We start from the raw sequence: 23,196 nt of genomic DNA on the forward strand, positions 1-23,196 counted from the left end.
CATGAAGGCGGGGAGGATCAGAGGGAGAAGCAGACTCCCTGCCAAGCAGGGAGCCCGATGCAGGACTTGATCCCCAAACTCCAGGATCATGACCTGAGCTGAAGGCAGTTGCTTAACCAACTGAGCCACCCAGGCTTCCTTTTTTTTTCTTGGTTGTTTATATTCTTTTGTCAATTGCTTGTTTGTATACTTTGCCAGTTATTTCATAGCAGGCATTTATCTCTTAATAATTATGTTATAAATTCTTTATTTATCTTTATATGTTGAGGTTGTTAACTTTTAGTCATGTTATAAGTAGCATGGTTTTTAAGTGGTTTTTATTCTGCCAATCTTTTGCCACGCATAAATTTTAAGTTGTTATGTAGTCAGAGTTGTGAATCATCATTTATGAGTTCCGTCCATTGAGATGCTTAGAGAGTCCTTCTGTAATAGTAATACATAAACTATCTTTTTAGCACTTCTATAGGTTTTTTTGTAAACGTATTTCTAATCCATCTGGAATTTTTTTATGATTAAGGTATGAGGTATGAATCCAGGTTTTGCTCTTGTTAGGCTTACTTTCCCGGTATCATTTATTGAATGGTCTAATCTTCACCCTTTCATGGGAGACGCCACCAGTATGTAATACATACATATACTTAGATCTGTTTTTGAATTTTGGCAGTGTGTTTCATCAGTCTGGTTGTGTATATCTTTGTGTGACCTTAGTCGCACTTTTAACCATCAGATTTTAAATATATGTCATTTAACCCCTAGTAACTCAATGCAGTATTCTAGAAATGTTTTGATGTGAGGAATTGATAAATGTATCAACAGTTAAAAATAAATTATGGATTATTAAGAGCTTTTTAAAAATTATACTAAGTTGCTTATAGATTTATTTTATCAGGAAATCTTAGATGACATGTTTGACAAGCTACTGATATTTCTAAAGGTTCCAAAATATGCATTAAAATGCTACCAAACTTTTTTTCTATCTAAAAACTATTCTGGAGATGTCAGTAATGTCTTCAGTTACTCAGAGTGATTCCCAATCCTGAGATGCACATCTCCTATCTCCCTGTAGTTGAGAGCAGTTGCTCTAATGTACTTTTGTCATGTTTAAAAAAAAAACCCTGCAGAATTTCACTTTACATTCTCTGGGTTCTGTTAGTTCTTTAGGAGATGAGTGCATCACTCATCTTTGTTCTGCTGAATTCACTGCTAGTGTTCAAACCAATTTCTAGGGCTTTGGTATTTTCCTCATCTTTTCTGTACCTTTTGCAGATTGAAACGGTGTATTATTTCTTCCTCTAAGGCACCAGAGTCATATTGGATGTAAAATAAATTTCTCTCTTCAAGTTATTATGTTGGCTAGACGGGATTTTCTGAGATAGAATTAGATTTCCAAATTAAAAGCTACTAGATATTCTGTGAATCATTTAGGTATTCTCCGAATGTTAGAAGTTCCCTAAATTAAATAAAAACAAGATGTAAATACTAATGTTTAAGATGTTTGCCGTGCATATACTTTAAGTTATGATCTGTTTACTAAAATAGTAGAAAATTGTCAGGTTTCTTAAATGATTTTTTTTTTGCTACTAAAAATTAACATGTTCATCCACATTTATTTTATAGTTATTTTATGACAAAAATCAAATTGTTCTTTCAAACTTTATATTTATAGTGCAGGCTGTGGAAGAACAGGTGCCATTTGTGCCATAGATTATACGTGGAATTTACTAAAAGCTGGGGTAAGAATAATTTTTTTTTTTTTTTTTTTTTTTATAGCTTTTTTTTTTTTTTTTTTTTTTTTTTTAATTTTTTTATTTTAATAAACATATAATGTATTTTTATCCCCAGGGGTACAGGTCTGTGAATCGTCTGGTTTACACATTTCACAGCACTCATCATAGCACATACCCTCCCCAATGTCCATTTCCCCACCACCCTCTCCCATCCCCCTTCCCCCCCGCAACCCTCAGTCTGTTTCTTGAGATTGAGTCTTTTATGGTTTGTCTCCCTCCCAATCCCATCTTTTCATTTTTTCTTTTCCTACCTCCCCCCAAACCCCCCCACCTTGCATCTCCACTTCCTCATATCAAAGAGATCATATGATAGTTGTCTTTCTCCGATTGACTTATTTCGCTAAGCATGATACCCTCTAGTTCCATCCACGTCGTCGCAAATGGCAAGATTTCATGTCTTTTGATGGCTGCATAGTATTCCATTGTGTATATATACCACATCTTCTTTATCCATTCATCTGTTGATGGACATCTAGGCGCTTTCCACAGTTTGGCTATTGTGGACATTGCTGCTATAAACATTCGGGTGCACGTGCCCCTTCGGAGCACCACGTTTGTATCTTTAGGATATATACCCAGGAGTGCAATTGCTGGGTCGTAGGGTAGCTCTATTTTCAGTTTTTTGAGGAACCTCCACACTGTTTTCCAGAGTGGTTGCACCAGCTTGCATTCCCACCAAGAGTGTAGGAGGGTTCCCCTCTCTCCGCATCCTCGCCAGCATCTGTCATTTCTTGACTTGTTAATTTTAGCCATTCTGACTGGTGTGAGGTGGTATCTCATTGTGGTTTTGATTTGTATTTCCCTGATGCCGAGTGATGTGGAGCATTTTTTCATGTGTCTGTTGGCCATCTGGATGTCTTCCTTGCAGAAATGTCTGTTCATGTCCTCTGCCCATTTCTTGACTGGATTATTTGTTCTTTGGGTATTGAGTTTGATAAGCTCTTTATAGATTTTGGATACGAGCCCTTTATCTGATATGTCGTTTGCAAATATCTTCTCCCATTCTGTCAGTTGTCTTTTGGTTTTGTTAACTGTTTCCTTTGCTGTGCAAAAGCTTTTGATCTTGATGAAATCCCAATAGTTCATTTTTGCCCTTGCTTCTGTTGCCTTTGGCGATGTTCCTAGGAAGAAGTTGCTGCGGTGGAGGTCAAAGAGGTTGCTGCCTGCATTGTCCTCAAGGATTTTGATAGATTCCTTTCGCACATTGAGGTCCTTCATCCACTTTGAGTCTATTTAAGAATAATTTTTATATAGCATTATATTCAGTTGATCTGTTATTATTTTCCAATAAGTAAATTATAGCATGTGTTTCATTATGTTACTTCTTTAGAAATAGCTTTACTATGTAAGAAAAAAGGTAATGGAACTGGAAAAGGTATAAATGATGTATATTACGTTGAGATAATTTGTGAGGCAGAAAAGTAAACATGTTACCACCCCTTGTTCTATGTGAATTGATACCTACATTTAGAAGACTTTTCCAAATACAGAATCCTCATTGCCTTTTATATTTATTCTAGGTGTAAGTATAATCAGTTCAATAAATATTTATGCCTAAATGGAAATATTATTTTATAGTGGTTAAGGATATTGAGTCTGGAGCCAAACTGCCCAGATTAAAATTCAGTCATTTATTGTCTGTGGGATTTGGGTTCAGTTACTTAATTTCATTGTGCCTCAGTTTTTTCAACTGAAAAATATTAATAACTTGTAAAAAAATAAATTAACCTTTGTAAAGTTCCTAGAACTATGTGTGTCCTACATATAGCAAGTGCTCAGTTCGTTAGTTTTCATTAAAACTGGTGTTAATTGTTGTTACTACCACTACTATTTCAAAGACGTTGTGTTCAATACTATGGAGGATATAGAGGTAAATAAAACATAGCCCTTATGTTTGAACATAGCCCTTACAGATTTGAAAAACATTAGGTTGTCTCATTGTATGTAGATTTGCTTCTCTTGCTCGTTCTGTAGCTTTTTAAAAAATTACAGCTTTTTAAAAAATTATTTTTTTAAACAGTATGTCCAACATAGGCTTGAAGTCACAACCCCAAGATCAAGAGTCACATACTCTACTCCCTGAACCAGCCAGGCTTTGCCCCCTTTGTAGCTTTAAGGTGTGTTTCTGTGAATATGTCAATTTTTATTTTATATCAAATAGGATTAATAAAATATTTAGGGTTTTTTCTTTTTAACTTTTTTCCTCCCTCTATTCCTTCTTTTTTCCCCTGCCTTAACATTTTTCAGTGTTGCTAGGGAATAATTAAATTTTAAATTTTCTTCAAAAGCCCTCTGGGGTTAAATGTTATTTTTGTATTCCTCAAAAATGTAATCATTGCCTGATACTCAAATGAAAAAAAAATTTTTTTTAAAGATTTTATTTATTTATTTGACAGAGAGAGAGATCACAAGTAGGCAGAGAGGCAGGCAGAGAAAGAGGGGGAAGCAGGCTCCCTGCAGAGCAGAGAGCCGGATACGGGGCTCGATCCCAGGACCCTGAGATCATGACCCGAGCCGAAGGCAGAGGCTTAACCCACTGAGCCACCCAGGCGTTCCTGGAATGACCAGATGTTTATTCTGCTTACTGGCATTTATTTAAATGCCTCTTTCCATCCCATTTTTAATCTTTGACTTTCATGTTAAAAATAGGTTAGAATCCTAGTTAAGTTTTGTTCAATTAAAGATTTTCATTTGAGGGGCGCCTGGGTGGCTCAGTGGGTTAAAGCCTCTGTCTTCGGCTCGGGTCATGATCCCAGGGTCCTGGGATCAAGCCCCGCATTGGGCTCTCTGCTCAGTGGGGAGCCTGCTTCTTCCTCTGTCTCTGCCTGCCTCTCTGCCTACTTGTGATCTCTCTCTCTGTCAAATAAATAAATAAAATCTTTAAAAAAAAAATCTGGTCATTCCAGAAGTTATATATTTTGAACATAGTCCTCATTTGATTGTGTTTGGCTTAAATATATATAATCTTATGTTTTAGGTTAAGACTTGATGTAAAAAAAAAAATTTTTTTTTAGGATTTTATTTATTCATGAGAGAGAGAGTGCATGCAGAAGCAGGGGGAAGGGGCAGAGGGAGAAGGAGAAGCAGACTCTGCTGATCAGGGAGCCTGATGTCAGACTAGATCCGGGGACCCTGGATCATGACCCAAGCCGAAGGCAGACGCTTAACTGACTGAACCACCCAGGCACCCTTTAAAAATCTTTTGAAGTATATAAAGACTCTCAAATAGTAAGCCTGGGAAACTCTTTTTTTTTTTTTAAGATTTTATTTATTTATTTGACACAGAGAGATCATAAGTAGGCAGAGAGGCTGGCAGAGAGAGACAGGGAAGCGGGGCTTCATCGCAGGACCCTAGAATCTGACCTGAGCCAAAAGCAGAAGCTTAACTCGCTGAGCCACCCAGGCACGCAGCCTGGAAACCTTTTTAACTCTTCTTATCACTCCAAAATATTCTTGTTGATCACCAAATTCTAATTGTTCTGCCTCAGAAGTGTGCTTCAAATCTGTTTCTATCTTTCTTTTTTTAGATTCCTTCAGTAAACTTCTACCAGTTTCTCCCCTTCAGACTCTTATCTTCCCTGCTGCAAAGCAGACTGAATGTCAAATCTGCTCATGTCAGTGTTACCTACTGTAGTAGTTCTGATTCCAGATGTACCAAAGAATTGTTGGGGATCTTTCACAGTCTCCAGAGACATAGCTGAGGGATCTGTATTTTACCAACTTTCTTAGCTGGTCCTTACATAGCCAGCCCAGAAAACAGTCGCCTGTGGAATGAGTTCAAGCTCTATTATGTTTACAGTCTGATTCCAGGTAGCCTTGTCTTCTTTCCTCCTTAAATACCTCTCCTTCTTTCAGTTTTAGGCTGTATCCACATCAAGTTTCTCAATTCCCCAAACCAATTATACATTTAATCTGCTGTGCTTAGGTGTATTTCCTCAACTTTTTACTCCACACACCAATCAGTGCTAGTCAGTGTTTTTGTTCCCACCGCACTGCAGTTATACTGTGGCTGGGTACTTACTTGTTCATTTACCTCACTAGCTTGACGGCTGAGGGTCCAGATTAACTTTATGTCTGTAATGCCAACAACAGTGTCTGATGGATGGTAGGTCGTGCTCAGTAAATGTTTTCAGTCATCCAGCATGTATAGAAGGTCTGTTTGAAACGTTAAAGGTCTATATGAAAGAGTTGATATATTAAATTCTTTGTTTTAGAAAATACCAGAGGAATTTAATGTATTTAACTTAATACAAGAAATGAGAACACAAAGGCATTCTGCAGTACAAACTAAGGTACCGTTTTTTGTTTCACTTTATAGACTGTATTTTTTTTTAATGCCTTCTTGGTTTGTTTTTTGTTTTTGTTTTTTTTCCAAATGTCTTTCCCTTGTTTATTTTCCCCTGTTTATCATGTCATCTCCCTAATAGGAGCAGTATGAGCTTGTTCATAGAGCTATCGCCCAACTGTTTGAAAAACAGCTACAACTATATGAAATTCATGGAGCGCAGAAACTTGCCGAAGGAGTGGTAGGTGTTCTTGGTCTATTAATTTTAGAAAACTTCTTTCTTTCTTTCTTTTCTTACTTTCTTTCTTTCCTTCTAGAAAACCAACATTTCTTTCTTTTCCTTCCTTCCTTCCTTTTTTCTTTTAATTTTTTTAAGTAATCTCTACACCCAGTATGGGGCTCAGACTTGACCCCAAGATCAAGAGTCCTATGCTCTACGACTGAGCCAGCCAGGCACCCTGAAAACTTTTTTTTACCAAGGTGTAATATTTAGCTTTTTAACAGTCATCTATGTTTTACCTGACATGAGTATATCTGTGACAGTTGTTATTTTTATTTGACCTGATTTTATTAACTCCTTTCCTTCTTCCTGTTTGCCTCTCTCAATTGTCATGGATATTTAATGACTCCAGTACAAGTTAAATAATATTCAAAATAGAATATAGTTAGGAAGATAGGTCTTATGTCAAAAATCTTTACTGTTTCACATATAAATTACTTTTAACAAAATTAACTGCATTGTTCTCTCTTTTCTTCTGCCCTCCCAACCTAAGCAATTTTAAATTGATTCTACATGAATTAAATTGTGTTCTTGGTCATGATGATAAAAACTGTTGTAGTTAATTTTGTACAAGCTTTTTAATTAAGCAGAATTACAGCCTACAGTGAAGTCCCTTTTTGGCATGTGTTTAGTTCAGTGTCATTTTAGCCTTAAAGGATCTTATTGGACTTTCAGACTTTTTGACCTGACAAAAATAGTTTGTTCTCATAGTGTTCTCATGTCTGCCTCTTTTTTCTAACTAGTTCTTTTATTTGCTGTCTTTCTGTAATCATCTTGTCCTTGAAAGTATTGAGTTATTTTTTTGATAAAATTTCTTTATGTTTTTATCCCTGAACCTGATAGCCATCACATGATAAATCAACTTAGTCTCAATAACTGAAGTAAAATGAGGAAATGAGTTGCAAAATTTATAACCTTTGTTTCCTTTTTCTTCTTCACATTGTTTTTGGCATTTTCCCAGACTATTTTTTTGAAATTTCTTGGTTTTATAAATGAGAGGCTTGTTACCAAATGCTGATCTCAGTGTCTTAAAATAATCTAATATTGATCCATGAGTTTTAGGGACTGTGTATTTCCTTTATTAGCCAACTGATAATTACAGAGTATTTTATAACTGGAAGTTTGCATCCTTTGACCTTCTTTACCCATTTCACCCACCTCCCACCTCCCACCTCTGGCAAGTGCCAATCTGTTCTTTATATCTCTGAGTTCAGTTTTTTGTTTGTTCTTAGATTCCACAGATAGGTGAGATCATATGGTATTTGTCTTTCTCTGTTTGACTTCTTTCACTTACTATAATGCTCTCAAGGTCCATCCATGTTGCTGGAAATGCCAAGAATTCTTTCTTTTTTTATGACTGAATGATATTCCATTGTGTGTATATGTCACATTTTCTTTATCCATTCTTTGACAAATGGACATTTGGGTTGCTTTCACGTCTTGGCTCTTGTAACTAAGGCTACAGTGAACATGGTGGTACATGTGTCTTTTTGTTTTCACTTCCTTCGGATAAATACCCAGAAATGGGATTACTGAATCATATGATAGTTCTTTTTTTTTTTTTTAATTTTTTGAGGAACCTCCACATTCTTTCCGTATAGCTGCACCAGTTTATATCCCCACCAACAGTGCATGCGGTTTTCCTTATCTCCACATCCTCTCCAACACTTGTTATTTCTTGTCTTTTTGATGCTAACCATTCTAACAGGTATCAGGTCTCATTGTGGTTCTGATTTGTATTTCCCTAATGATTAGTGATGTTGAACATATTTTCATATATTCCTGTTGACCATCTGTATGTCCTCTTTGAAGAAATGTCTATTCAAGTCTTTTGCCCATTTTTAATCAGTTTGTTGGGTTTTTTTGCTATTCCATTCTCTTATTTCAAAGTTGCCTTTTCATTTTGTTGATAGTTTCCTTTGCTGTATAGAAGCTTTTTAGTTTGATGTAGTCCCACTTGTTTATTTTTGCTTTTGTTGTCTTTACTTGAAAATAATTTTAATGCAGTATTAAATGCCTTCAAAGCTTTTAAGTATATTTAAGTAATCTCCAGAAAATGATATGTGATAAATATTGCATTGCTCTTCCATATTTGTTTTCTCATTATCTGATTGTTTTTAGGTTTTATTCCATAAATTAAACGTCCATTAGTCTGAATTTCACACTAGGATTATAATTTTGTTATAGAATGTTTCTGTCTGATACATCAGAGGTTTACAGATAAGGAATAGAAGAAAGATGGTACGCATGTTATGGGATGAGATGAAATACCACCTAATGGCAGATTAATGGTTATTTCAAGCCTACTTTCTTATCTCATTGCCTGATACAAAGGAGACACCCAGTAAATGTTTGCTAACTGAATTTAAAATGTTAGATTATGTCCTTGCATTTTAAAGCTGAAATGGTGACTGCTGGATTACCTCTGGGCAAGATGGGTATTTCTGTTTTGTAAAAAGGAAAAAACAGTTTTCCAGGGAATCCATTATGAGAAAAATGTATTTGGTAAGAATAAATATATTTCCAAAGGTTGTATACTGTAGTGTCTGACACTATGTAACTATATAACTCAGTGGATGAATGGATTTGAAAAGGGGAAGGACAACTGGATAGAAGAAAAGCTAGCTTTATCATTCTAGGTAATTTTTTAATAGCGTCCTCTTAAGAAATCTTGCTTTCTAGGTATTTCTGAATCTAGTTGACTGTTTTTATAGCAGGTTTATATGTGGTTGGAGACCATAAATCCCAGGCAGAAAAAGATTGGAATCTAAAAAGTTGGAGAAAATCATCTTAGAACTGTGTGGTTGAGTAAAATGATTAGAAATATATTACTTAACCTTTCTGAACCTATGCTGTGAGAAACAGTTATAAATATATTTATTATTTCTCTGACAATTTAAAGGTAAAGTTTAAAAAAAACCAGACAAACAAAAAACTCTTAAAATGTATGTTCCACAATTATTTTCATAGAAATTTTGTTTGGAATGCTGATCAACAGTATAAGACTCTATAATAAATGATATTTGTTAGAGGTGTTTACAACCAAGATGACTTTCCAGAGTAGGAGATCTAAAAAAGTTTATTCTGGAATTGAGTAGCCTATTGATCTGGGATTTAGAAACACTTCAGTAAGCAAATATCTGTAAGATGTACATGCATGCCTTTTTATCTCTTATATAAAAGACCAGTTATCAATACCAGGATTTTCAATTCTAGGATGGTGGAGTAATAGCAACAGTAGTTTGTGTTATCATCCTTTGTTGTTATTGTACATTTTATTTATTTTTTTTAAGATTTTTTATTTATTTGTTTGACAGAGATCACAAGTAGACAGAGAGGCAGGCGGGGCGGGGGGGGGAAGCAGGCTCCCCGCTGAGCTGGGAACCCAATGCAGTGCTCGATTCCAGGACCCCGGGATCATGATCTGAGCCGAAGGCAGAGGCTTTAACCCACTGAGCCACCCAGGCGCCCCTGTACATTTTAGATGTGATACTGAATTCTGAGTATTTTTTCCTCAAATATAATGTCCTTTATTTTTAAAGCACTTTGGTTTAATATTTATTTTGTTTTGCAGTTGGTAATATATCTTTAAGTATTTGAGAATTAGGTTCTGATCTTTTTTTGTGGCCTCTGATATGGCTGTTATGTAGTAAATATTAAGACACAAAATTAATGAAATGAGTGAAGGTGGTCAAAGGTAAAAAAAATAATAATAACTTTAGTAAGCTCTTCTTGAAACAAAAGAATATACTAGAACCTAATTTCAGTGGATTATTTAATTGCTAAAATTCCTTTCACCTTCAAAAGTTGGTGATTGTTTCAATTGGTAATAAAAGCCCCTTAAGAGAGCTATATACATTAGGACAAATGAGAAGACAAAAGCTATAGTTAATAGTGTCAGGAGATATGAGTAGAGCAAACATTACTATAGGAAAAATAAGGAATCTAAGAAGAACATTGTCCTATCTTGAAGTCCGGTAGCCAGGAGGATTTGTTCACGCTGTGTAGGCAATGGTTCTCTGAGCTGCATTTCTATTCTACCACATTGATTTCTTTCATCAGGTGAAATTCAGCATGTTCAAAAGTCTTACCTCCCCCCAGAATTTGTTTTCCTCTTTTGGCCCTTTCTGTTAAGGGTTCCACTGTTCTCTTATTTATCCAAAATGAGGAATCCTTCGTGACACCTTCTTTCCTCTGTCATATTTGTTTGAAAATGCCCTTAATTTATCTTCTTACTCCCTTCCCACCTGTTCCCTTCCATACTCTGTTCTTTTCTTTTTTCTTCTCAATATCTTATCTATCTCTCTCTTGTTTATTTTTAATATATTATTTAGTTATTTGAGAGAGAGCGAGCAGGAGCAGCAGGGAGGGTCAGAGGGAGAAGCAGACTCCCCACTGTGCAGGAAGCCCAATTTGGGGCTTGATCCCAAGACCCTGGGATCATGACCTGAGCCGAAGGCAGATGGCCAACCCATTGAGCCACCCAGGCGCCCCTCTTACCTGTCTCTTACTGTCATTCTACATGCTGCCTTAATATTCTCAACTTCTTAATATTTCTCAGCTATATCCTTTTTTTTTTTTCAGCTGTATTCTTAATATTCTCACCTTTAAATAACATCTCCGCTTTCACTACTTTATGATTTTATGATTACCCCTTTACTTCCTAATTTGGTAATATTACTAGACTATACATCTTGGAATTAAGTACTGGGTACTTTACATTTTTTGTATCCTCTCTAGTGATTACTGTTTAGTGCATGTCTCATATTGATCCACATTGCCTTACCTACTATTCCAGAATCCAAAATGCTCTGAAAACCTAAAGTTGTAGGGAGGAGGGGAAAGAGAAGAGAAGGGGGAAAAGAGAGGTTGAGAGTGTTGGTTTGGTATTATACTCATTTGACAGGAAAACCTGACTTGACTTGAGGCTGTTCGTATTGTACTATTAAAAAATCAGTGTGTTTTACAGTTTCATATGGTTAACCTTTATTTAACCTACTTAATGTGAATATGTACAGATTTTGATACAAAAATATTAACTGTTATGGGACTGTGTAAGCAAATGAATTATCTTTATGATGCAAAGAATGTCTAAATTCTGGTGATGTTTGAGGATCAAACATCCAAAAGACCTGATTTACCTGAGGCAATACCAATTTACATTTGTCTAGGTGTAATAATAATTAGTGCTCCCACTTCCGTTCTCAAAGAGCCCTGATTCGGACAATAAATTATCTGGCTACCCTACCTTAGCAGATATCTCTGCAACAGATGCCTTTGTTATGACTAGGTGGTTTTAATTAAGAGTGAAAACATCCATTCGCATGTTATTGTTTGATCAGAGTAAGATACATACTAAGATGCATAAAACTCTTCTAATATATCTGATTATGTATCAGGAGACAGGGTGCACTAAAAATTGTTGAAAAGCTGAGATCTCTGTTTTCCTTAGTTGGGCATACTTAGTAAAAAAAAAAAAAAGTCACTGGCAAGAAACAGAAAGGCAGAGAAGGTGCTACGATGGACACAGTAAGTGTCTTTTGATGTAAAAAAAAAAAAAAGGGCAACTACAGTTTGAGAGTTCTTCAACCATCGTGTGTGTAAAGATAGCTTTTTTCTTTAAAATTAATCTGAGATGTTAGCAAGTGTAAAAATCATTGTCTTCTGGCCTGTTAACATATTCTAGCCAGATAAAACTGAGTTACTTCCTTGGGGGTGAAACTAATTTAAGGCAGTGTTTTATGTATTAATTTCACAACTCTTCTCTTCACAGTCCTAAACACAACCTAAGATTCTTTAAACTGTATTGACTCTGGAACATCCATATTAAGGAATATTACTGGTCCTCAAGACCAGCAAAAACAAGGAAATCCCTGAATTGGGCTCTCTCTGCCTTTTGGGTGTTTATTTGGTTAGGGAGTGATACAAGGGCCATATATGCTAATGGAGCAAGCAGGGCACTCTGTGGTGATAAAGGGTAGGGCAAAGAGTGATTGAAATGCGATCTGGGCCTGTTTAAAAGTACTAGATAGCAGTAGGAATCCCAAAAAATTGGGAAAAGTAAAAGATAGAAGCCTTATTTTGTTGGCTTTATCCTCCGTCTCTGTACATGTTAAGATTATACTGGTAGTGATGCCTGAAAAAGGTGGTATCTTTTTTGATCTTTATTTTCTTGGAAAACTGTTCCTTTATAGTAGCATTTGAAATGTGTTGAAAAGCCATGGTACACAGTTAAGTTTTCAGTAACTGGAGATAGACTGGGTTTGTTTTTGTTTTTGTTTTAAGTTTATTTATTTATTTTTTTAGTAATCTCTATCCAGTGTGGGGCTCAGACTCATGACCCCAAGATCAGGAGTCACATGCTCTTTTGATTGAGCCAGCCAGGAGTCCCAGGCTGTTTTTGTTTTTGTTTTTTTAATCACTTAATTTTATTTATTTATATATTTCTAAAGATACATATATTTTTTAATTAACATATAATGTATTATTTGTCCCAGGGGTACAGGTCTGTGAATCATCAGGCTGACACACTTCACAGCACTCACCGTAGCACATACCCTCCCCAAATGTCTGTAACCCCACCACCCTCTCCATACCACATCCTTCCACACACACCCCCGCAACCCTCAGTTTGTTTTGTTGACATCAAGAGTCTCTTATGCCTCCCGATCCCATCTTGTTTCATTTTTTCCTTCCCTACCCCCCAAACCTTCCACTTTGCCTTTCAAATTCCTCATATCAGGGAGATCATATGATAATTGCCAGACTGTTCTTTGATATTAATTTCTCTGTTGAAGTTTGGCCCTTATTTAATCTAAAATATAGAGAATATAAAACTCATTTTGTTGTTTGGGAAAATTGGCATTATTTTAAAAATTGAAAAGCCTAGAGGCAGTTTATGTGAAACATGAGAAAGGAGAATTACTTTTCTTCTAACTTTAATGAAGCATTTTTCCTTCCCTCTCAGGAGAATGAAATTAACACTGAAAATATGGTCAGCTCCATAGATCCTGACAAACAAGATTCTCCTCCTCCAAAACCACCAAGGACCCGCAGGTATTGTACGTCACATTTTCTTTGAAAGGATATTTTTATTTTACCCACTGTTAATTAAATTCTAATTATTTCCAAGTTATTTTTATAACTTATCATTCTTTTGTCTTGGGTTTGGCATGTACATGGCAACTGATTTGTTACTGGTGTACTAAAAGTTCTGTTGCACTTTGGGTAAAATCTCAGTAGTACCCTGTACCAGAGTAATGAACATAACCTTGAATTGACAGTAGCTCATATTTTGGTACGTAGTACAATTAAACTTTTAAATACTCTATAAAGATTTCAGTTTTTGTGTAATGACTAAAAAAGTAATATTGTCAAAAATTGTATGTGCATTAAAGAAATTAATATTACTAGCAAAGATGAGTTTATTTCTCTCAGCATTTTATTACTTTCATACCAAACTGATTTGTAATAAAGTCAAGATATATTCTTGTATTCCTTTTTATTTCTTTTTTCTTTTAGGGTAGCTGCTACGTCAGTTACGTGGTAGTATAGGAAGAATATAGGTATAGAAAGAATATAGGTAGACGGGGCACCTGGGTGGCTCAATGGGTTAAAGCCCCTGCCTTCGGCTCAGGTCAAGGTCCCAGGGTCCTGGGATCAAGCCCCACATCGGGCTCTCTGCTCAGCGGAGAGCCTGCTTCCCCCTCTCTCTCTGCCTGCCTCTCTGCCTACTTGTGATCTCTGTCAAATAAATTAATAAAAATAAATAAATAAAAATAAAGAAAGAATATAGGTAGAATCAGAAAGCTTTAGTTACAAGTCCTTTTCACCGTTTACCACCTTTGAAGTTGTGATTAAGTTACTTAACTTATTTGATCCTGGGTTGATTTTGGTTTTTTTTTTAAGTATTGTCCTGAGGATGAAATGAGATAAACTATGTGAAAATGCTACATATGGTACTTGGCACATATTAGATTTCCATTACATATTAGTTTTCCCATGATAGTGTAGAATTAAAATGGTGTTAATTGAATTACTTTTAAAAGGAGGCACAGTAGAAGATCTGTAATAATAAACTATTAGAATGGCTTATACGGGGTCTTATTTTAAGCAAAGATCTGCCTAAATGGATTGGCCATCCCTCAAAGTAGAACTTCTTTTATATAAGATTCAACAATTTTTTCCCCCCTTAAAAGTTTGCTAGACGTTGGGGTACCTGGTTGGCTCAGTCGGTTAAGTAGCTGCCTTCGGCTCAGGTCATGATCTTGGAGTCTGAGGATCGAGCCCCATGTCCGGCTCCCTGCTCAGCAGGGAGTCTGCTTCTCCCTCTGCTCCTCCCCCTGCTCCTTCTCTCTCTCTCTCTTTCTCACTCACTCTCTCAAATAAATAAATAAAATCTTTTTTTTTTTTTTAAAGTTTTTATTTATTTGCCAGAGAGAGAGAGTACATGCAAGAAGGCAGAGAGGCAGGCAGAGACAGCGAGAGAAGCAGGCTCCCTGCCGAGCAAGGAACCCGATGCGAGACTCAATCCCAGGACCCTGGGATCATGACCTTAGCCGAAGGCAGCGGCTTAACCAACTGAGCCACCCAGGCGTCCCAATAAATAAAATCTTAAAAAAAAAAATGTGAGTGTTGGACACTATAGTGGACAATCCATATGTTGCATATATTTTTTGTGGCTGGGCTTAGAATAAGTGCTATTTAAGTGTTTTAAGCCTTGTTGTAACCTTACATCAAGGAAGGATGAGGAAAAAAAGTCTGTTAGTGTAATTACGAGTCACATTTGAGTAGCCACAAAAACCCACAAAGGGACACAAGGAAACTTGGGCGTGATGGATATATGTTTATTACCTTGATTGTGGTGATAGTATTGTGGGTATATGCACATGTCCAAACTCATCAAATTTATACATAAAACGTATTGGTTTTTGTATATCGACTATACCTAAGTAAAGCTATTTTTTATTTTTATTTTTATTTTTTATTTTTTTTTAAGATTTTATTTATTTATTTGACAGACAGATCACAAGTAGGCAGAGAGGCAGGCAGAGAGAGAAGGGAGGAAGCAGGCTCCCTGCTGAGCAGAGAGCCAGATGCGGGGCTCGATCCCAGGATGCCGGGATCATGACCTGAGCCGAAGGCAGCGGCTTTAACCCACTGAGCCACCCAGACGCCCCAGTAAAGCTATTTTTTAAAATGTGAATTATCAACACATCCTGCACAGACTGCTTCCAAAAAGCACTTGGAATATTCTTGGTTAAGGGGTGCCTGAGTGGCTCAGTCGGTTGAGCATCTGACTCTTGATTTCAGCTCGGGTCATGGTCTCATGGGTTGTGGGATCAAGTCATGTGTCAGGCTGCAAACTCAGCAGGAGTCAGCTTGAGATTCTCTCTCTCCCTCTCCCTCTGGCCCTCCTCACCCACACGCATACTCTCAAATAAATCTCTCTCAAATAAATCTTAGAAAAAAGATTACTGGTTAAATAAGCCTGCTTGAAAACATCTAACTCTGGTCCCTCCATGAACTTCCTAAAATTTTAGTGAAGGGATATTAAAATGTATAAAGATTAAAAAACAAAATTGGAGAGAGGGTAGCATCAGATATGTCAACAAAATTATAGAAAGCACATGACCATTGGAAAGGGACTTAACAGAGAAAGCTAAAACTTGCTTTCCTGTAGGTGGGGGAAACCAGTAAGAACCAACATGATTTTCCAAAGAACCCCCAGAAAAGCTCAGAAATTGGAAGTCCTCCTTAAGGCTGGTGTGTAGGATGGGACTAAAAACAAGAGTACTTAAGTACTCTGTAGAGTATTTAGAGTAGTAATGAGTTCATGATACCAGATTCCTTACATTAAATTGAGCAAAGGACTGCTTCTCCTTACATCATTTGGGCACACTGGAAGGATTTACTCTGGAGCAGTTGAACCAGGGAGTCTCTGAATTCAAGGTCATCAGGTCCAGGTGATGGTGGGGTTTGTAGTGTCTTACTGAAAACAGGAATATGTATGCTGAATGGTCAGATCCTCCAGTTCCCTTGCTTCCAGATTGCTGGTGGGAGAGAATCTCCCTCTGGAAAAACTAACCAACCCAAGAGATGAAATGTATACTTACTTATTCATGGTTGTGGCCCACCGGTGATTTGCAAGGGCGATACTCAGTTACCATGGAGTTAAATGACCACCAAGCCACAAGCCTCAAGCCCTCCGCCTTACATAATATGTAGACATCTTCCAGTCATTTTTAATACTCCATTCTTTTTTTTCCCCAAAGATTTTATTTCTTTATTTGAGAGAGAGCAAGAGAATGAGCGAGTGGAGGTGGGGTGGGCCAGAGAGAGAGGGAGTAGCAGACTCACTGTTGAATGGGGAGCCCGATGTGGGGCTTGATCCCAGGACCCTGAGATCATGACTTGAGCTGAGGGCAGACACTTAATTGACTGAGCCACCTAGGCAGTTCTGCCTCCTATATATAGTTCTTAAGAAGCAACTGAGGATATGGCCACCAAAACAAGGAAGTGGAACTAGAAAAACTAAGATGGGACCTGGAAAACAGAAAGCTCTGACACAGGAGAGAACATCAGCTCTGTGGTGACCTAGGTAGTCAGTGGTACACACTGGAGCACAGGGCCCAAGGATCTAAGAGGAACATCTGTGGTATTGATAATTACCTAGTGTGCTTGATTGACCAGTTAAAAGGAGGTGTACAAATCTGTAAGAAAGTTCAAAGAAGGGCTGAATTACTGGTGATACATAGAGAACTAAGCCATCTGAAACCCAAGACAATTAAGAAAAATAGGAAGTTGTATAAGAAAATATAGGAAATCATGGTGTTATCTGTAGTCATAAGATTGAATTAAATGTTACAATAGAACAGTACTGAGATGGAAAAGATACATAGTAGGAAGACAATGGAGAATGTGTGAGGGAGATCAAAAAATAGCAATTTATGCATTTTGAAATATTTTGAAATTATGAAAATGAATCTTAGAAGCAGCTATTTAAGAAAGCTGAAAGTTCATGTCTCTGGATAGCGGAAGGGCTGTGGGAGGAGACTGCTGTTTTTCATTAAAATTCTTGTATTTGTAAACAGTGTACATGTATTACCTTATTAACCATTAAATTTTGTTTGACAGTTTATAATTTTTTATTCATAAAGGGATGAATATTCTTATTATGCTCTTTTCTTAATGTTTTTCAGTTGCCTTGTAGAAGGGGATGCCAAGGAAGAAATACTTCAGCCACCAGAACCTCATCCAGTGCCACCCATCTTGACACCCTCTCCCCCTTCAGCTTTTCCAACAGTCACTACTGTGTGGCAGGACAATGATAGATACCATCCAAAGCCAGTGTTACATATGGTTTCATCAGAACAACATTCAACAGACCTCAACAGAAACTATAACAAATCAGCAGATCTTCCAGGGAAAAATGAATCAGCTGGTGAACAGATGGATAAAAAATTGGAGCGAAATTTAAGTTTTGAGATTAAGAAGGTCCCCCTCCAAGAGGGACCAAAAAGTTTTGATGGGAACACACTTTTGAATAGGGGACATGCCATTAAAATTAAATCGACTCCACCTTGTATAGGTGATAAAATCTCTAAGTCACAGGAATTGAGTTCAGGGGATCTAAAAGTTGATGATGTTCCTCAGAATTCTTGTGTGGACTGCAGTGCAACACAGTCGAATAAAGTTCCACTTACTCCACCAGAAGAATCACAGAAGAATTCATGCACACCTCCAAGGCCAGACCGCTTGCCTCTTGATGAGAAAGGACATGTAACATGGTCATTTCATGGACCTGAAAATACCCTACCCAGGCCTGATTCATCGGAAGGCAAATCCTCAGATATCCACTGTCAAGCAGTGAAAACTGTGAGTCTAACACCAAGCCCCACAACACCAGCTGAGACCCAGGATCTCGCAGATCATCCTAACAGTTCGCCTCTATTCAGAGCACCCCTCAGTTTCACTAATCCTCTTCACTCTGATGACTCAGACTCAGATGAAAGAAACTCTGATGGTGCTGTGACCACGAATAAAACTAATATTTCAACAGCAAGTGCCACAGTTTCTGCTGCCACTAGTACTGAAAGCATTTCTACAAGGAAAGTATTGCCAATGTCCATTGCTAGACATGATATAGCAGGAACGATACATTCAGGTGCTGAAAAAGGTAATAATAACAGTATCTAACACTTAAATATTTTTACTCTGTGCCAGTCACTGTTCTAAGCACTTACCTATATTAATTATGTTTTATTCCACATTTCACTCTAGTACCTACAGCAGAATTTCATTATTTTACATACTTTTTTTAAAAAGTAAGCTTCTGTATATTGTTTCCTTAATTTGGTTAATTGAATCACTAGTTTTTGTTTCCCTGGTATTTCAGTTGATGTAACCGAAAATTTTTGTGCTTTTTTTTTTCTTCCTGTGTTACAGTTTTTAGTATTTTCTGTGGGGTTAGAGATTTAGCTCACTGAATAATTAGAAATCCTTTGGGGAAGATAGAATGGCTTAAAGTAACAGTGACACAAATAATGTGGGGTGGCTTGACTGGCCATTTAATTTCATCCACGTTCATCACAAATACTGGTTAATCATCTTTTTCTGCTTGTTTAACTACAAAACACCTTTTAAAAAATTCTGTTCACAAAATACTTGCAAATGAAACTACTTTCAACTCTGAGATTAACCAAGAAGCAAAATTGCAACTACTTAGCAGAATACAGGAAATTTAATTCAGTCAGTAGTGAATGTGATATATCCTCCTTATCTAAGTCACTGCTACTATTATTTAATTAATGACTCTCTTTTTAAAACTGTCTTAGGTTTTCAAGGTAATACGTACATTTGGTTCCCAAGATGTATTATTGGTTGTTGAAACTCATCTTTAATCTACTAAAAAAAATCCTGGCTGCCTTCTTAAACAGGCCATAAAGTTGAGAGCAAATGTAATAAACACGAAAGCTATTACAGGTAGATTGATTATCAGTGGTCATTTACTTGTCAGTGAACTTTGGTCTTGACTTATATAGGTTGGTATTTACAAAGTGTGGGCAAAGTAAGTACTGTGAACTTGAAAGGTAACTTCGTTTTTCTATTTCTTACCTAATAAGTGCCACTCATACTATGGTGCCTTTATTTCCCCCAGCTCACACATACTGTGTTTTTTAATCTTGAGAATGTATCTGGTAGAGTAGGTGAGAATCTAAGGTAATTTCTTAAATTTACAGGATTCTCTGTAGTCTTGATTCTTGTGTGTGTGTGTGTGTGTGTGTGTGTGTGTGTGTTTTAAGATTTTATTTATTTATTCAGAGAGAGAGTGGAGGTGAGGGAGAAGCAGTAGGCAAGGGACAAGCAGACTCCATGCTGAGTACGGAGCCCAGCGCAAGGCTCCATTTCAGGACCCCAAGATCACAACCCAAGCTGAAACTAAGTGTCAGACACTTAACTGACTGAGCCACCCAGGCACCCCTCTTCTGGATCTTCAGAAGATAATGGTTACTGCCATAAATACTACTTTACCAGCTAGCCATAATATAAAATTGTTAATATCTTTTTCTTCCTCCACTTCGGAGTTTGAAAAATAACTGCCAAGGTATAACTATGCAAGAAAATGAGTTGGAATTTTCATTTTAGGCTTTTGTAGCATGTCAGGCATACATCTTATACCTAGGAAATACATTTCTTTAAACCATTCATGGAAATAGAATTTGGTGTGAGGGCAGAAAGGATATGCTCATAAAAAGTTACTACTACCTGATCAGTCTTTCTGTGATAACAGAAGGAGTTCCTTTAAGGTACAAAATACTGTATAAGGATAGTTGAAATTATCCTGCTGTATACCACCTCACTTGTATTCTCTCCATTCTATTCATATGCCAAGGCAAAGGTAGCTATAAATGTGATTTGTGCTTTCCTTTTGCCTTATTCTAACTATGCTAAATGGGCTTGGTATTAACTGAAAATTTTCCTGTGTAAGTATTCCACGCTATGACTTGACTACAAGTAGTCCTATTTTTAATGTTTAGTTATTTGCTTTATAGATGAATCACTGGCATAAGAATTAGGTTTTTGTGTGCTTGTTCTAGAACTTGTTTGGGAGTTAAACAGAATAATTTTGTTTTGATTCCTTAAACAACCTTTTGTGTAAGTTACTGCCTGACAAAAATTCCTGGCTGTGAATTCTGATTTTAATATTGACTCAGGCCTCCTGAAAGATTTCTCCAACTTGGCTACACTAAGTCCCCATTCAGTGTCTGATTTGCAAAAAAGCCTGTGTAAAATATGCAGTCTCTGGTTGGATACCCCCTAAAACAGAATTTTATAACATAGGAAAGGCGATCCTGAAATCCAAGGAAAGACATGGAGCTGAGAAGCAAGAGCCACAGTTAGAAAATAAAAGCCTTTGAGAATAAAGATTGTCCTGAGAAAAAAAGATACAAAGTTTCTGGAAAGATATCCGATATTTAATGTAAACTAAGCAAGACTACTCTTCCTGATTTGTTCACTTTATTATGAAATGGCACAATGCGAGTTTATACATCCCTTCTTCCAGCAGCCATCCATTTAGTTGTGAGCTGTTAGTAATATAAAGGCAAGGGAAGAATGGTGATGGGGCTAATTATTACCACTGGATAGGATGGATTATTCTATAGTGGCTTAACTTTATATGCAAGAGAGAGAGTTCCAGTACCACTGATGGACTGTGTATAAAGTAATGAGCTGGAATTCTTTTCTCAGCAGGATCAGAAGCTGTATTTTCTTTGGTCTTCAGTTAAATAAATGTAGGAAGGATAAGAGCAATCCTACCTAGCTCATGCTAGTTGAAACTTGAAAAGGCTTTGCTGATTTTTTAGTCTCTTTAATACAAAGCCTGTCAGATATGGTTAAATAGCAAAGTACCATGGCAAGATTGTTTATTTTTTAAAGAGAATAGTTGTCGGGCCCAGACAAAATAATACAGGATTCTTATATTTCCCTTTCCTCGCTCCATCCTTTCTAACCTGAGAATCCATACACAGAATGATATCCTCACATTTTCTTTCTCTGCCTCCAGTGAAACCTCAAAAGATCTAATACAGGGACACCTGGGTGCCTCAGTCGGTTAAGTGGCTGCCTTCAGCTCAGGCCATGATCCCAGGACCCAGGATCCTGGGATCAAGCCCATGTCCGGCTCTCTGCTCAGCTGGAAGCCTGCTTCTCCCTCTCCCTCTGCCTGTTGCTCCCCCTGATTGTGTGCACATGTGCTCTTTCTCAAATAACTAAATAAAATCTTTTTAAAAATATCTGATACAGTCTATGTTATAAGTTAACCGATGAGGTTCACTTGGTGCATTATCTTTTCCAAGAGTGATTTTGTTTTTCCTGGTGAAAAGCTTTAATACTATTTCAGTCAGTATTCTCAGAGTAGGTCATATGCCACTGTTCAGAAGATTTTAGGCATTAAATAAATGAGCATTTAAAAAGTTCAATAGTTCTGTGTATATTAGAAAAATAACACTTCAAATTTGGTATTTGTCATTACTGTTTAAAATATGACCCGAAAAATTAATAAAATGTGACCAAAGGACATAGTTAAGGTGAAAATGAGTGGGATTTAAAAAGTAAATAGGACAGATGGTGGTATGTAATACGGCACAATTCGTGAAAGGAATTAAGCAATTGATTCCAGTTTGGGAAACACTGGCTTAAGTCAAATTACCAAAGCTTTCCTTTGTGGACTCAAAGCATCATCTGAAAGCCCTTGCTTTCTACTGAAAACTGCGTTCCGACTCAGAGGGCAGAGTGAGTAACATTTGCAGGGTGTCAGGAAAGTCAGGAGAGAGTTATTTTCTCTGTGCAGCAGTGATGGGAGTTCATTTGTTTATTAAGCTTTTGTTCATTAAGCTTCATAATTCTTGATAACGAGTCAGGTAGTAAGGATTTCTTGTTTGTTTTTTGCTTTTTTAAAAACTGGCTCTCTTAGATACTTGTGGAATTGATTTTTAGAATGTCAGAGTTTTCTTGTTTAGATGACAGATTGATTCTTCAATGAATTAATATTCTTTAACAAGTTTATAATTGTCTGAATCTTATGTATTTAATATAGATGTTGACATTAGTGAAGATTCACCTCCTCCGCTACCTGAAAGAACTCCTGAATCTTTTGTTTTAGCAAGTGAACATAGTGAGTGTCTTTTCTGCTTTTACATACTTCATACCATAATAATAAAATCCAAAAAACATGGCTGATTTTAGTCTAGTTGCTGCTGAATTGCATAATAAAATTCAAGGGGTTTGAATTGATACTGACAAATGTTTTTAATTCCTTATATGGAAAAAACTTTATTTTTTTAAATACTTGAAAATGATATTTTTTATTTGCAAGATTGCTAAAATGTGACTTAAATTTAGTTAAATTCAGTACAGTTGTATTTGCAAGTTGGTGTCTTTTCATTCACTAAATATAGCACTTATTTATGAAAAGGCATTAATTGCTTCACTGGGTGCCATTTTAGGTAAGTAAATATTTAATTTGGGTTGTAGGTGGGCATCAATTCAGTTGGTGTGAATTGAGGGAGACGTTAGGCCACCTGAGTATTGGTGAGAACTGGGAGAACGTGATAATATTTCAAAGCCTTGATAATATATTTCTCCTCTGTCTCTTCTTAAAAAAGAGTACAGAAACAGCTTTAATGTGTTTACAGTGTCTCATGCTCAGTGGGGTCCTCCTAGTCTTATCTGAGTTACATTTTACCAGTATTTTATTAATTCCAACTGATTTCAAGAATGTTAACCCTGAAGCCATATACTTCAATACTACTAAATGAGTACATCTAAGTCTGTCACATGTG

The 23,196-nt window shown here is 36.7% G+C and overlaps 1 protein-coding gene across 2 annotated transcripts in view; it reads left to right on the forward strand.

Moving 5' to 3' along the window:
- The window catches only part of PTPN12 (protein tyrosine phosphatase non-receptor type 12), a gene marked incomplete at its 5' end in the record, with an annotated part of 92,153 nt that overhangs the window by 63,697 nt on the left and 5,260 nt on the right, over positions 1-23,196 (forward strand). For both annotated transcript variants that reach the window (XM_080818693.1, XM_080818694.1), the window contains 6 exons: positions 1,667-1,733; positions 6,002-6,079; positions 6,215-6,313; positions 13,320-13,408; positions 17,554-18,530; positions 22,452-22,529. In XM_080818693.1, coding sequence (XP_080674819.1) covers positions 1,667-1,733; positions 6,002-6,079; positions 6,215-6,313; positions 13,320-13,408; positions 17,554-18,530; positions 22,452-22,529 — 1,388 coding nt within the window. The remainder of the gene's footprint in view (positions 1-1,666; positions 1,734-6,001; positions 6,080-6,214; positions 6,314-13,319; positions 13,409-17,553; positions 18,531-22,451; positions 22,530-23,196) is intronic.

Source organism: Martes martes (assembly GCF_963455335.1).
Source record: "Martes martes genome assembly, chromosome: 11".
Lineage (NCBI taxonomy): Eukaryota > Metazoa > Chordata > Mammalia > Carnivora > Mustelidae > Martes > Martes martes.